We start from the raw sequence: 17,125 nt of genomic DNA on the forward strand, positions 1-17,125 counted from the left end.
AGGCCACACCACCATCAATGATAATAATTATTATCATTATTATACGGATATATTATGAACTATGAGTTTTAAAATTAAATTATTTAAAAATTTATCTGCATTCCAGCGTACAAAATAGATACACCGAACTAACATTTTACCGGGAAAATTCTATAAAGAGAACTTTTAGAAAAAACTAAAGAGTTGGTACGTACAATTATTACAATATAATTTTTAAATTTAATATAATATATTATGATACTATAATAACTGTTTTTGTTTTGGCGGTTTTCGTCATTTGGATATTCAATTAATCGTTTGCATACAGATCACAAGTTCGATTATAACGAGGGAATTTCCACTAATATTAATATTTTGGCATAAATGGTTCTTTCCCGCTGCGGAGGCGCGGTCGTGTTATTAAGTCGCAAATGGTCGTGCACACTGTCATAAACTACAATTTACAATATCGATCATAATGTCACACGAACGCTGACAAATATCGATCAGAAAATCGGTTATTTACCAGTTCACCGCTGAAGGTAATTGACATAATTACAATATTACCCCATAAATGATGATGTGCTCGTAAATAGTAGTGGCAAACGTTGCAAAAGCGTTTGCCACGTGACGAACTTTCCGACTTTCTAAAACCGGATGGCAAAATAATATCATAATGAGAATAATAATTTATGCGGCCATTTCGTTGGGTAACATAACGTAATATATATTGTACTTCGCATAAATGTATATGGTGTCGGGCGTGGGCCACGCAGACATACCTACGTCACAATATACTGATCCCGGTCACGTAGGTATGTGCGTAACCACACGAGCACTCGCGCCCTGTACTTGTAATAGAATAATTGACTTACTATATACAAAATTAAACGAATGATCTCAAAAATTAATAGGTACTTAAAAATAATGTGAAGAATTAAGAGTGAGATGTATGTTTAAACAGTACTTTGGTTCATACATAAAATTCTTTGGTTATATAGATATATAAGAGTTTATTAGACAACTTATTTCACTTGTTGACCTAAGTCTGCATGGTTACTTCATATTACTTAGATTGATAGTGGCTCATTGGTTAGATACTGAATAATATAATATAATAAGTGAACAATAAATTAACAGAACTGAGTGTTTCAATACAAATAAATAAAATGAACTTTTTAACAAGGTATTAGACAATTATAATATTTTTTTTTTTAATATCAGTTTTTTCATAAAAATTTAAGATACAATTTCATGATAACTTAACTATTTAACTCAACGAAAAATTCATTTTAAAATGTACCTTTTATTTATACTCGTATAAGTCGTACTCGTACAATAAAAAAAAAAAAGTAAATAAAAACCAAGAGTAAGTTAATAAGTTAGAAAGTTAAAATCGATTTAATTTTGTTTTACTAACTCGTTAATGACCAGATCTTGGATAGTTCGATCGTAATTATAATTTATTATAATAGTCATTACGTCATAGACTCTGCGCGAACATTACTGCAGCACATCTATTACGAGAACCTACACCGCTTAATATTACGAGTGCGGTGAGTGTGCCTCTTATTAATATCGCATCGAGATAACTCGAAGACAAAAGATTAATAGGTATACCATCAGTAAGGTTGTACGTTAACATATTATACCAATGAATAGCAACGCCGGTCATTCAACCACAAAATAATATGTCGAATGGATGCTAAATAATTTTCAACTTAACATTCGATCATTCGTTTTCCTTTACTTGTTAGTTAAATTACTTTACTATATTTTCCTTATTAGAGTCAGGTTGTTTTAAAAATCTCTCCTTGTAGGTGTTCTCGCACGTACTATTATAGTGGCCAGTAGGTACCTATTTATCGCAATGGAACAATTATTATTATTGTCACCTTTTATCATTATTATTATTGTCGGTTCGTCGTCGAAGTGTAACAATATGTCGACGCCACGCGGTGTGCGACCGTTCGAGTGAGGCGAAGGCGGTAGCAGTTACTTTTTTCTTTAGAAAGTCGATGACGGACGATGCACCGCGCACATGCCGGTCTGCGAGTAAAAACCACTTAATCTCAATAAACAGTAAGGGGGAAAATAATGACAACAACGACGACGACGGCAACAATACTTAAACTCGTGTACGAAACATAATTAGGGTGTACGAATTACTACGAAATGCGTGTGTGTAGTACTGTGTACAATATATTCTATTGTATTATTAAGACCACGAGTGTTAGGTTATATACAAAATGCACAATGCATAATGCATTTACATGTTATGTGTACTTATTACATAGTTTGATCACACAATTACAATGCACTCATTGCACTCTCTCTATACGTGATGCACTATAAATGTTTTGTATTATGTGCAAAACTTACTGTGTATTGCTTTTTAAGTATTGTTAGGATGTGCAAGGTCGTCGTTTGTTTTGGTACTTGTGTTTTCAATAATACAATTATTTAAATTTCTAGCGATACATGTTTCAGACAAACGAGATCTATTATAATAAATTATTTGTATAAACAGATAAAAATACACCAAGGTCTGTGTGTACCGTAACAAATTTCCGACAATTTAAAAATATGTTTTTTCAAGTGTTTATATTATTCTACATAATTATTATAATAAAACAATTGAATATATTTTTGGTGTGGTAAAAAGGTTAAATGAATAAATAAATATCAAGTTTAACTTATATTTCATGGCTTATAAGTTATAACCTTGTGTATTATACATATTTTCAATAATGAGTTGACATGGTTATTTTTTAAATAATGTAATTCAAAAATATTGTTCATGGGGACTTGAAACTTTTATGTATATTGTTTATGTATATTATAAGCACAATGCCATTTTCAAGACATTTAGATTGATTTTAAGGTAGGTATTACTTATTCATACCGTGCACTTATTCACATCGTTCTATATAATTAAATTGATTTATAATATAATTTAAATTTAACACAATTAAACATAAAAAAAATATCAACAAAACTCATTTCAGCCGACGAATACGAAGATAAACATTCCTTATTGTGAGGCACATATAGTGCTCAGGTACTTCAGATCCATTACAGTATGGTTCTAACTTCTTGCTCGCCACCGATTTTGTAACGCTTATAGCGACCTTGAGATTTAATTGCGGTAAGTGACTGTGTTAGTCACGTCGAACCAAGACTTATTTTAAGGATTTTTTAAAAGTGCCTATAACCTTTCATTAAATTCACTCTATATCACTCACAGGATAAAATGGCCCACCCACCGCATTTTAAATTTAGAGTTATAAAAAATAGTTTGAGATTGATGATTAGTTTTTTTAAATATGCTAAAAAAAAAATGGTAAAGCGTGTAGTAGAAAAATTAAAAAAAAAATAGCGACTGCGGTGGTGTTCCGGAACGTTTTGACCGTGATCGGATCATCGACGAGTAATGTCAGGGTTACGCTCTGCAGTATTTGTCTTAGTCACCCAGATCGATCAGTGAGATCGGCCGGCCCGACACTAGATACCATCAACAGCTGTAACGACCGGAAAACATGTATCCAGGTCATTATAGCTAGGCTGTGGGACGGCACGCGAATATCGGATTGCTATCAACAAGAACGCTTTTGCCGTGCTGCATAGTGGTGCGTAATGGATTTCACGATCACGATCCTGTTCTGCCCATTGGTGCCCGTTACGCGTCCTCCGACACGGTCAGGTAACCACCAAGATGAGCATCGCGCTCAGTCCGAGTTCCTGTTGTTCTTGGACTTGGAAAAAAATGACAACGCGTTTACACTTTGGTCGTTGGCTCAGTTTCACTGGTTATAAACCATATACTGGTAGTCACTGGACAGTAGTTGCATTATGACTTGCACTTTTGCTTTAGTACCAGCTCCTCCTTTTGTTGCTTAGGTCCTTCGATAAGGTTTTAACCGCTACCGTGTACACACACGTCAACAACGATGAAATCATATTTGTCCGGTTTTTGAAACACCACAATCGATTTAAAATTCAATGATTTATTGTATAATATTATTACGTTGGTCCACTCATTGACTTCGCGTACAATATAAAACGATCTTACGATTCGTCTATTGTCTACAAGTTATAATAATGTAGGTTACGGACACACTGGATGTCATAGTTAATTAACGATCTTAATACACCGCTGTTTTGAAATATTTATTAAGATTTAATAGTTATTATAGACATTTCGTATTCACCTTTTGTCCATATATAATATATATGATGAAATAACTATAGATTATACGGGCTAAACGAAAATTGTTGTTAATTATTAATACAATTTTATTTGGAAACCAGTAGAAATATTTCTAATAAATAAGAATATTATATTATACTACGCCATTGTATCAAACTAAGAAAATCTAATATTTTAACGCAAATTATTTACTATAGTAAAATATATAGTATAGGTTTTATTCGTTGCTGAAAATTTCTATAGTTCACTATACTTAAATCAACAGGTTCACTTTATTACTTCAATCTATATTATATATGTCCATTAATTGACGATGCCTAAAATTCGTTTACACGACTTTATTAGTAAATCTCTCGCTTGTTATAATAACAATAAATAGTTAAATAATTTCGTTTATACATTATAAGTATAACTTCTTAGTAAAGCTCGTGCGCTTTCTGTAATGAACCGCCACTGATGGAGGTAGATAATATTATATACTATTTTTTACACAGAAATAATGTTCTATTTTAGTTGTAAAATATTATCATACGAATGAATTAAGTTCGAATTTAACCCAAGAAAAAACCTTACATTAATTTGCTTTATATCTAATTTATTTATAATAAAACGTGCAATTTATCTAAATAACGGATTTTTATAAATTTAAAATGCCTATTTAATAGTATGCTCAACACATTTTGTAAACCGAGTATGGAATTTATATTTATTTATTATAATATTTAGTTACAAAAATAAATTAAACAAAATAATAATGAACAATTAATACAATTAATGTTTAAATTAATAAACAAAATGATAGTCAATAATTTACAAAACATTATGCAAAACAATTTCAGTTTAAATATTAAACAGCCATTAAAAACACATATTTAATCTATACTTAATCAAATTCAACTATACACTTAGTTATAATAAATTGTAATTACAATAGAATATAAAAATAATATATTACACATTTTTTTACAAAATATAGTTTATTCACAAGTACTCAATATTATTATTCCAATTGATCCTATAACTTTCTATACTCCTTTACATAATAAATTAGTATTGCTATGCATTATTATCACCATTTCTTAAATATATATAACTATTAGTTATAACTTTAAAATTAATCAGATAGTTACATATTATATTATACTTATTATATATACATTTCATAGTAATCTAAAGAGAAAATAAAATCGGTTTTCTACTACAATTCACATTTTATAATAAATATATTATATATTATTATCTCACTGTTGAAGTTTGAAATTCATCTTATTACATTTTAATTATCAAATAATTAATAAATACATTTGAAAGAGATTTAATTATTCAATGGAAATATTTTTTTCCCTTTAAGGTTTCCGTACATAAATCACCTTCAAAATATTATTCGTAATGCATTTTACATAAAATAATAATAATGCACTTTTGTTTAATAGAACGTGACAAAAAAACTTTAGTGAAGTAATTTGTCGGTTTGAATCTTCTGACGTAACGACATTTTTCTCTAAACACGAGTTATTTGATATAATTATGTACATGTATTGTATAATATGTATTTGCATAGAGAATAATATAAACATAATACATTTAAATCATTCAGATGGATAGTCCAAATATTTAATACAAATTATAAATAATAATAAAAACGATTGAGCAACATCAATAACAAAAACAACAACAAAAACAATAACAACAATAATAATACTAATAATAAAAAACATCGAAATCACATTCCGAAATCGGAAAAGCCGAAGAAAACACGCAACGGAAGACGGTCACCGCCACGGCATTTGCGTCGGACGACTACTACAACCAGTCTTCTTTGATCATGTCCGCACCTTTCTCGCCGATCATGATGACCGGCGCGTTGGGGTTGCCGCTGACGATGTTCGGCATGATCGAAGCGTCGATCACTCGGAGCCCGTCGACGCCGCGCACGCGCAACCGGTGGTCGACCACCGCGTCGGGATCCGTGTCCGGGCCCATCTTGCACGTGCCCGCCGGATGGTAAATGGTGAACGTGAAGTGCCGGAGAGCGCATTCCCAGTAATCGTCGCTGAACAGCTCGAACTTCTTGCAGCCCGGCATGGGCGTCAGCAGCGGCCTGGAGTTGTACTTGCGGAACGCCGCCGTGTTGGACACGTTGAACGCGATCCGGATGCCGTCCACCAGCACCCGGACGTCGTCCCGGTGCGCGAAATAGTTGGGCTCGATGATCGGATGCGCCAGCGGGTTTTTGGTCTTGAGCCGCACCCATCCGGAGCTCTTGGGGCGCAGCAGCAGCGGCAACAGCGTCCAAGTCTCGGCGTTCACCAGCGGCTTGTACACCGTGTTGTACACGGCGTCCCGGAGCCCGGTGATCTTCCGGATCTGATCGCCGTCCGAGTTGACGGAACTAGGCGCGAAATGAAACTGTATGTCCGGGAACTCGCCCGACGGTTCCGCGTACTTGGTGTTGACGAACGCCAGGCCCTCGACTCCGCTGGACGTCAGCGGGCCCCGCTCGTTCATTATGTAGTCGAGCGCGACGGACGCGGTGGTGAACCTGGACTTTTTGAACGTGATCGGGTCGTCGATGAGAAACGTCAACCCGCCCAAGCCCACGTGGTCCTGCAGGTTGTGTCCCACTTTCAGGTCGACGAGCGGCTTGACGCCCAGTTCGGTGAGGTGATCGGCCGGCCCCACGCCGGACACCATGAGCAGCTGCGGTGACCCGATGGCTCCTGCCGACAGGATCACTTCCTTCCGGGCGGTCACCGTGCGCCGCTTGCCGTCCCGCAGGTACGTGACGCCGGTGGCCCGGAGCTTGCCGGCGCCGCCGCCGCTGCCGGAGAAATGCACGCGGGTCACCTGACTGCGGAGCGACACGTGAATGTTGGGCCGCAGTCGGATCGGCCGGAGGAACGCTTTGGCGGTACTGCACCGGCTGCCCCGGCGGGTGGTGGTCTGCGTGAGCATAAACCCGTTCTGGTACTGTCCGTTGATGTCGCGGTTCACGTAACCCAACTCCTCGCCGGCCGACACGAACGCGGTTGCCAGCGGCGTCCGCCACGGCGCCTCCGACACGGTCAGGTAACCGCCGCGCCTGTGGTACTTGGTCCGGGCCAGGTACGGGTTCCGGTTGTCCTCGGACTTGAGGAAGTACGGCAGGACGTCCGCGTACGACCACCCGGGATTGCCGGCCGCGGCCCACTGGTCGTAGTCCCGTCGGTTGCCGCGCACGTACACCATCGCGTTCAGGACGCTCGAGCCGCCCAGCACTTTGCCGCGGGGCCAGTTGCACCGGTCGTGCACCATGGCCAAGCAGTACGGGTTGTCGCTGGACGGCGGTGCCGTCTTGTACTGCCAGTCCATGTCGGACAGCTGCAGGTAGCCGACGAACGACGGCACGTCCGATATCTCCGTCTCGTCCCCGCCGGCCTCCAACACCAACACCGTCCAGTTTTGCATCTCCGACAGCCTGTTGGCCACGACGGCCCCGGCCGAGCCAGCGCCCACCACTATGAAATCGTATTCGTCCAGCACCTGAAACGGCATAATCGTACATGAGTTTAATATTTTAAGTTCTCGCGCCCGTTCATATCGATATGTTTTCGTCATTCGTCTAGTACAATTTTTCGAACCCCTATCAAAAGTCGACTAGAAAAATCAAAATCGACGCCGAACCGGACAACTACTAATCTCGTGAAATGAAAAACGTACGTATAACTAACATTTTTGATGATTTACATATTTGTATGGATTGTGAATAATTATGATAATATATATTATATTATATTAATATACAGGTTCCGGCAAAAAAACCTCCCTTATTTAGAAATAGCGCTGTGTGAGTTGTGGTGGTGGTACAACAGCGGATAGGGTATCGATGTATAACGACGTGCCATTTTTAATAGATGAAATGGCAAGGAACAAAGAAAAAAAAACGAAATAAAAACCAACAAAAAATAAAACGTGATTTCTAAATAAAACATGTATAAGTATAAATTCGTATTAATTAGTGAGAGGTAGAGAATTTACAAAAAGATGCCTCTGCTGTATGCATGGTGTGTTGATTATATCGTAATAATTTATGTACTAGATACCTGCTATGGCTTACGTTTTTTTACCAATTGTTATGTTGTACAGTCGATAATTGTATCGACAATCGTTTAGTTAAATATCAATGTAACCGGAACAATGATCGAATAACCGGATAATAACAAACTGTACGTCCTAGATTTTACACTCGTCCGTTTAAAACGTTAACTATTAACCTATACCACCGGGGGGCGAATTCTATTTCTGTATACACAACACAGATGCAATAGCAATCTGTTCGTAGAGAGTTTAAGTTTGACAGACAAGGGCATCTGAAACTTGAAGAGTCACTTGGTACAATCGAAATACACCATACATTAAAAACAACTAAAATCAAATTACAAAGAAAGTATAGGTATATTTGGAAATAATATAAAAGACGTTCAAACAACAATTGCGTAACATGTTTTTTTTTTTTTTAATGCCATATGGTTAGAGTATAATATTATAAATTCTATGTATACCTATTTACAGTAAATAATGATAACGCATATAGTTCATATTGATTTTTGAACGCATTTATTCAATTATTTACAAAATATTATTTTTAGATTTCTGGTAATAATTATAAATTTAAATATTGAAATTTCATTTTATATTGCTAAATTCCTTAAACCATTTTTACTTTTATTTAAGTTAAAAACTTTCTAAATAGATACTAAAATTAATGAATTTATAATGTCATATTACTTGTTTGCCAATACAACATTTCTCGTAACAGTATCACAATATTATTATATGTATGATTATAATTTATAATACATAATACAGAATGGAATTTTCAATAACATCTGCCAATGGAGCATTATTATTCAAAGAGCCGTGTGTTATCATACAAGTTATTTACTATTAATATCATAATACTAGCTAGCTGTTATTTAATTTATATGTAAATGTTCTAACATATAAATGAGGTTCACGGATAAAATAACTTGTTTAAATAAATTGGAATGATAAAAACTTAATAATATAATAGTCTAAGTTTTAGTAAGCTGATTAAAAAATATAACATTATAAATATTGAAATTGAAATCGTATTTAAATCAAAGAAAAAGATTAAAATTTAAATAATATAAACATATAAAGAGTTTGGGTATATAACGGCTGTCCAAATAAATATAATATGGAATTATGTGTTCTTTATTTAAAATCTAGAATACAATGTTCTCAAATTTTATGCCTACGAGTACAATAATACTAAACTGTATTTTTAATAACAATTAACATGAAAATACTTGAGCTCGTTAAGTAAAAATAATTTTCCCACATTTTTAATTTCACTATTTACTTTTTTTTTCAACTAAGAATCTAATTGCATTATTAATCCTAATTTAACATATGAATTACCAGCATGTGAAATTGTTTTATTTAACGCATTAAGGTATAGTCTTCACTGAGGTATCGCTCATCACATATAATCGTATTTTACGAGCTTATACACAGCTATTCGAATAGACTATAAATTATAAACTGATCTTTCTGTGAAAGTAAACAATATTTTAGTTACAGTATGTCGGTATTATTAGTTATTACCTATGCGCCATAATATGCTTTATGTAGAGAACTACAATATACTATGTAGGTAATATAAACATAATTTATTAAACCTAACATAGTCGTGAAAAGATTTACATACATCATCAAGTACGTGTTTAGCTCAATAACCAGTATTTTATTGCCTGAATGTTATATCAATTCAATTCCTATCATATTATACAACTTGATATTATAGTGTATAGTTTTATAATGTAGTTACTACAATGAATAATGGTGATTTAACCACATTTCGATTCTATTTGATGTGTTTATTTTAAATTTGTACAGAATAAATACAAATAAAATCAATATAATATTATGGTTTTACACTTAAATTTCAAACAGTAAATGGTTTTAGTTTTTCCATATTAAACATGTTTTATTATTTTTTTAAATATTTAAATTGAACAATTTTATTTTACTCGTATCATTGATTTTTTTTTTTGATTTTTAAAACTACCTAATCAACTTAAATCGTATTGTTAATTAAATATTTGGAAAATGAACTGTTTGAATGAAAATGAAAGTGATTTGTACATTTTTACAAACATCATATTATATTAATCAACGATTTCTTGAATGGAATACCAACAACAATGACTAGAATATGGTCGATATCTTTTATCTATAATTATTATATTATAAATTATAACAATGTTAAGGTTAATAATATATTGTGTTGTGTAATTAAATAGTTACTGGTTAAAATATTAAAGCTAAGTTAAAAAGTAAATTAATTTCATTTTTAAAATAACTAGTTTATTAATTTTCTAATTATTAACCTTTTAACTTAACTAATTTAAGAGCTCATTCTAACGACTGATTTTTTTTCTAGTTAATTGAAAAAATAATACGGCAGTTAAAATCATATTTATACATAGATATGAGCTACAATAATATTTCTATACTGATTAATTCATTATTTTGTTTGTCTAATCACTCTTAAAGTTTTAACTTTCAATGATTTTAATAAAAATAAACAATTAAATTATTTGATTTAATGATTATTAAATATGGAAACAATTGTGTAATTTCTTGTACGATTAAATCGCTTAAAACTAGTATGAAATAAATAATAATAATAAAAGTAAAATATAATTCCCTTAGTTTATACGTAATAAATATCTTCACAACAATACAGAATTACCTTACCTATAATCATTAATCATAAATAAAAAATCAATTTAAAATTTCCACGGCAGAACAAATAAAACCGAAAAAAATCCTCACATCTAAATCAGTGAAAAACCTCTAAACCTAAATTAATGATAAGCTGATTACCTCAATTTATTTACCTAAGAGCACAAAGACTAAATAACTTAAAAAAGTGATATTTATTATGTATTATTATACTTATTTGTTAGTCAAATTTAAATACATATATTGATTTTTAATTATTAACTTATAGATCAACGTTGATAAGACTTAACTTATTTAAGTTATTTTAATTGTATTAAGTGTCTGTCTTCATTTATTTAGTGGGTAAATATTTGTATTTATAAATGCGTAAATTTCATATTATATCATAGAGAACGTTCACAAATAATTTTATTAGGTAAAAAAAAGTATCATATTCTTGTAAGACTAGATTTAATTACAGAATAATTTTTATTTTAACTTCGGTAATATTATATATTTAATATAAATCGATTTTTAACGCTAAATGATTGTAAATCTGATTTCATAGTGGTATATCTTATTATTATACATACGTGATGTTTTGTATTTTTTTTTTTATTATTGAAATGAATTTTTCCAATTGATAATCGAGATTATAATTATTATTGGTTTAATACGTGAGGATTTATTTTTATTAGAAAACGTTGACTTACAAAAAATAAAATAAACAAATAAAAAAAAAACCAATGTATGATTTAGGTCGATTTCATATAACAAATATATCAATATAACCAATATTTATAGATAGTAATAATATACGTCTACAATAAGTATTCAAATGTATTATGGTGCAATAATGTTCAAATAGGTACCGAAAAATATTTTGAAAATGCAAAACATAAGATGTTTTCATATTCATTAATTCATTATTATATTATTTTAATATTTTGATAATATTAGTAGGAATAAAGTTTCAAAAGTATTATGGCACATAACTAAATTTAATGACTAAAATTAACATCGGAGTGTTTTATTTTTATAAGCTTTAAGTATCATCAGCGACCTTGTTCACCTGTTGGCTATCAATATTATATTAAAATATATTAATATTATCATGTAAGTCCAATGTTAACAAGCTAAACAATATTGTAGATCATAACAATAAACAAAAGTAGCTTGTAACTGTCAACATTTTAAATGATTGAAATAATTCTCGTAAAAAAAATCATATTTTTTTCGTCTTATGGTATATTGTTTTCTTTATCACTATTCACGGTTTATTATCTTTCGTATACTTTTTGAAATAAAAATAAATCCTCTTATATAACCAAGATTTTTATTGAAGTATCATAAAGTTATGATGGGTAACCGGTTGGCGGTTTCTATTAAAATGGAAAATATTAAATAATCTTGGCTATATTAACTTTAGTACCCATATATAAATACATAATAAAGCAAATAATTATGTAATAATAACAACTTTCGTGTGTATTACGGAACAAAAACTAAAATATGATTTCTAGACGATTGATTATGGGATTTATTAAAATTAATAAATTAAAAAATTGTTAATATACGAACAAAAATAAAATTTTCTGAAAACATTAAGTCTCTTGAATAATTTTAGAATGGTTATGATAACAATGACATAATATGTTTTTCAGGATTATACTTTTAGGCGGGCATTTATAAACAATGGGTTGATACTATAATATAGTATATGAAAAGTTTGTGAACGTATTATGATGACTAATCATATACAGTTATTAATATCGGTAAACATTAAATACTATCGCTATCCAATGTATTAAACAAGTAATCCTACCTGTAAATTGAAAGGGTTAACGGCAGTGAAAGGAATCTGATACAGTTATATTGTTATCCGTATAATATGTTATTAAGCGATCATAAAAAAGATGATGATAACAATAATAGTAACGTCAACCTCATTCCCATATACCAAAATAAAGACTCTTGAAAAAAAAATTTATTATTTTTGTGTGTAATAATATAAGAATAGAAAAAAATATATTGTAATCTGAAAAACTAGGTATGAGAAAACAACGAGTAACAACAACGATACTATAGGTATAATCTATTGTAGTCAATATTTCAACGTGTTATCGTACATTATCTGAATGAGGTGCCCTCAAATCGTCTATCAACGAGAACAACAATTATTTAATTTTTGGACGTAGAAGTATCCACCTGCTGGTCTTTGGTTTACACAAATTAGCATATTATTGTGATAACTAGACGGTGACAATAATAAAGAATAAACACAGATCATTATGACAAATTACTCCAAAGTAAAAAAGGACAGTGAAATTTAAAGTGACAGATGAGTCGATCGGACCATTTATAAACCATAATACTATGCATAATTTATCAGCGGTCGAGTGAAAATAAATAAACGCCGAATTTTCTAGTAAATCGAACGCGTGGGTCAAGAAGTATACGAGCTACAATCAAAGGGACAATGCAGTTCCTGTGCCCAACACGGAAACACATCCTTATAGTGATAAGGTTAGAAAAGGGTGCAATATTAATCGCAGAGAATCCCGTGCAGATGTTTCCGCCAACACCCACAGTTCTAGCTAGAGAATACGAAATATTATTAACTTCGCGTCTTCGAATGCTCAAATCGTCAATTCACGGGGTCAGGACGTTTGTTTATAAATTAACTATCATAATATTTACCTCCTGAACGTCTATCACCCGCGACTCGGGGTCGTACATCGAATACCGGAGGTACGCCAGTCCGACGACGAACACGGGTATCATTCCAGCCCCAGTCCAAGCGGCGCTGTTGATGGCACCGGATATCAACGACGCCATTGCTGCTGCTGCTTTCGTTATTTTTCCTTAAATGTATTTAGGACTTCCGATTGATCTTCGGCACCGACGTGATCTACGCGCCGAACAACGATAGACACTAGTATCGGTTTCGTATAGAATTTAGTATTAAACTCCCGAGTTATCGGAACGGTGCCGGGGGTCGCGGTCGTTCCGTCTTGTCGTGGGCAATATCCGTTCGGGGCACGCTGACCGACCCGGGCGGTCTTCATGTTTTTACGACGATTTTCCGGTCCACGATAGGTACGAAAGCCGATAACCGTACCTGCACTCGTCCGGGTGCCCGGAGTCCACCATCACGACAACTACGACTATTGCTTTCTAAAACCGTAAACGCCAACTAAAAATAATAAAATAATAACGATAATAATACTACTACTATACTAATAATGATAATAATAATAGCGCGACGACTATATGGGGACGCGACGCGCTCGAGGACGAGTGAGAGTTCTTCCGAGACGAGACTAGACGACTGCGGCAGTTTCGCCGGGCCCCGAGTCCCACCACCGGGAATGCATTTCTATAATGGTGTGATATTTATTTTTATATATATATAAATTACACATTATATTATATTATACGCGCGGAATTGAACGTAGACCGCCACCGCCGCCGCCGCCGCCGCCGCCGCCGCGTACGATATTAACGTTCCCGTCGCGTATTACCGTAAGATTTGTGCGTTCAAATTTTTTTTTTTTTTTTTTTTATACTTCACTTCCGACGCGAGTAAATAAATATACGCGTATACCTACGTGAAAGTGGTCACGACCCGGCGGGTTCGGGTTTCGTGTGTATGTATACCTGTAATATACCTACGTATAATATTATTATATATACACGCATACATACAAGTTTAATACACTTTTCGTTTCACTTTATAACGGTCCTTGAAAACTGTGCACGTAATCGCAATCTCCTCTCGCAAATTTGTCGACTACCTACGTGCTTATTAAAATTTACGCGTCTTAGACGAAAAATACGTACTAATTATTGTTTAATATTGGTGTTTATGAGCGATTAAGAGTGTATACACGATGTATATGGCATATAACTACTCATAACAGTCATAACTATATTTTTAACGAATTGCGTTTACGAAAAAACAAAATTAGTTTTAAGTATACAGCAAATATAGTGGGCAATAAGTGTAGGTATTATTGTGTTTAACCTAACTTAACCTAAAATTGTGAATATTTTTTTTAAAATAGCCTATACATATTCAAAAAATTATTCACCAAAACATCCTTGCACTTGACTTAATCTACACCAAGTCGTCCATGCTAAGATACACTTTCAAAATATCAGGGTTACCGTCTTACCGAACGGTTCCGTAAAAAAATGTTTAATGAACATTATTATGTTGTTCACAAACAAAATTATAGTGGAACGAAACCAATTGTTTCATTAAGTTTATAGGTCCATCATATGAACTAACATTATAAATTATTAAGTTTAGTAAACTTTTTCACGAAAAACGTTATAACGTAATAAGTTCGTTAGGAATTGAGACCTTATAACATGTTAAGTTATTTGAACAATTACACGAAGAAGTTATTAACTAATGTGTTCTTCAAACTTAAACACAGAGAACATCACAAACTAAACCGTTCTTTGAACTTGAAAAATAACGTTACAAATCAAAACTACCTAACTTCTAACCGTTTTGGATTTTAAATTATTAAGAATAATAAGTACATTAATATCAAATATTACAGTAAATAACATCATTAATTTTTATTTCTCTATTATAAAATATATTGATTTTTAAAATTCCAATATAGCGAAAATAAAAATAAAATAATTTCATGATAGCGATAAACCGATAAGGTATAAAAATATAATATTCAAAACGTCTAAAGAACATAAAACTTAAGAGGACGCCACATCCGTATGTGTTGTCTCTGTCTTACAAACGTTCACAAAGCAATTCAACAATGAGAATGTATAACTTTAAAACGTTCTTCTGATTAAATGTCCAAGAACGAATAACTTTATAGCATTTATTAGGTATATAATTCAAGAACTTATAGTTTTTAACGTTTTTCTAGTAAAATATTCAGTGAACCATTTAATTTATAACGTTTTATCTATAACCGTTTGTCGAACATAACTTAATTTAACGTTTATCGCTAATAAACTTCAAAAACAAATTATTGAACCAAACCAATAACTAACGGTTAAGGTCATCCTGCAAAATATGTTAAACGTATCGATTTGTTCAAAATATAGATGATTTCTGCCATTTATGGATATCGAATGTGTACCTAAATGTAGATAATGATTTATGTGTAAATGATCCAGTGCAAATATTATTATTTATTAGCGTATTCTTAGCTTTAGCATTTTTATATCAACTTATCTGTATTTAATTAGTTACCTACATCGGCTACATCACAGTTATTGCAAGCTTATGTTTAAAATCATTGATATGTAAAAAATGTATTGTTTTTGTATATATTATATAATATTGTTGGTGGTGTTTTCAATCAGGTACGTTGGATCAATAGGAATTTCCCAAGAGTACCTCAAACGAATCTTATATTTTAATGTCCCGAGATCATTGGGAATAAAGTATCACCCGAGTACGTAAAAAATCATATTTTTGACGTGGCTAAATGCGCCACAGTTCAAGTTAGTTAGTCTAAGTGCATGGAGGTGAACTAGCTTACAGCCAAAAGTATTTGGTTATTATTATTTTTGATTAGGTATAACCATTTTTATATATTTTAAGTTTAGGTGAGTGTACTCATCATTAAAATATTCATACATTTAGTGTCCATAACTACTCTGTTATACATTTTTTGAAAATTTTGAAATTAAGAATACGTTTAACTATTTGTCTATTATGACACTATTTCACGCATCAGTTCACTACTCACTTATTGACAATAAATGAGTCGTGTTTTTGCTTAATTATTATCAAAGATAAAATAGAATGGAGTTTCCCCACCATTGACACAACCGTAAAATATACGTATTACCAATATAATAATTGTACATTTATACTATGATTAATTATAGTTATCGTCGATTGTATCGTTTAAAAGTTTTGACTGTGAACTGAGGATGCCTTCAGACTATACAATATAATTTGTTGATGAGACCACCGAAGCACTTTGGCTATAAAAACAACTTGACGCACTCGGGACATTCTTGATTCAGTTTCGTGAGTAACTCTACAATAACGTGTTACATGTGACGCTTAATGTTTTTAAAGTAAAGATGGACATATTACATTTGAATAGTTAAGTCATGAAGGCTAAATTTACACTAATTTCCAAAATAATAACCTATTTGAATTCGATATATACAATACCTAATTAATCCCAACAAAATTAATTTGAA

General features: G+C 32.6%; 1 protein-coding gene across 1 annotated transcript; it reads right to left on the reverse strand.

The window, feature by feature from the left end:
- Nucleotides 1–5,534: 5,534 nt before the first annotated feature.
- LOC132921704 (glucose dehydrogenase [FAD, quinone]) lies at nucleotides 5,535–14,383 on the reverse strand. Its single transcript, XM_060984873.1, has 2 exons — nucleotides 13,622–14,383; nucleotides 5,535–7,711 (listed from the first exon to the last, which is right to left on the reverse strand). Exons 1-2 carry the CDS (start codon nucleotides 13,757–13,759, stop codon nucleotides 5,993–5,995), a joined length of 1,857 nt encoding a protein of 618 aa, XP_060840856.1. The 5' UTR covers nucleotides 13,760–14,383; the 3' UTR covers nucleotides 5,535–5,992.
- Nucleotides 14,384–17,125: the final 2,742 nt, after the last annotated feature.

Source organism: Rhopalosiphum padi, chromosome 2, assembly GCF_020882245.1.
Source record: "Rhopalosiphum padi isolate XX-2018 chromosome 2, ASM2088224v1, whole genome shotgun sequence".
Classification (NCBI taxonomy): domain Eukaryota; kingdom Metazoa; phylum Arthropoda; class Insecta; order Hemiptera; family Aphididae; genus Rhopalosiphum; species Rhopalosiphum padi.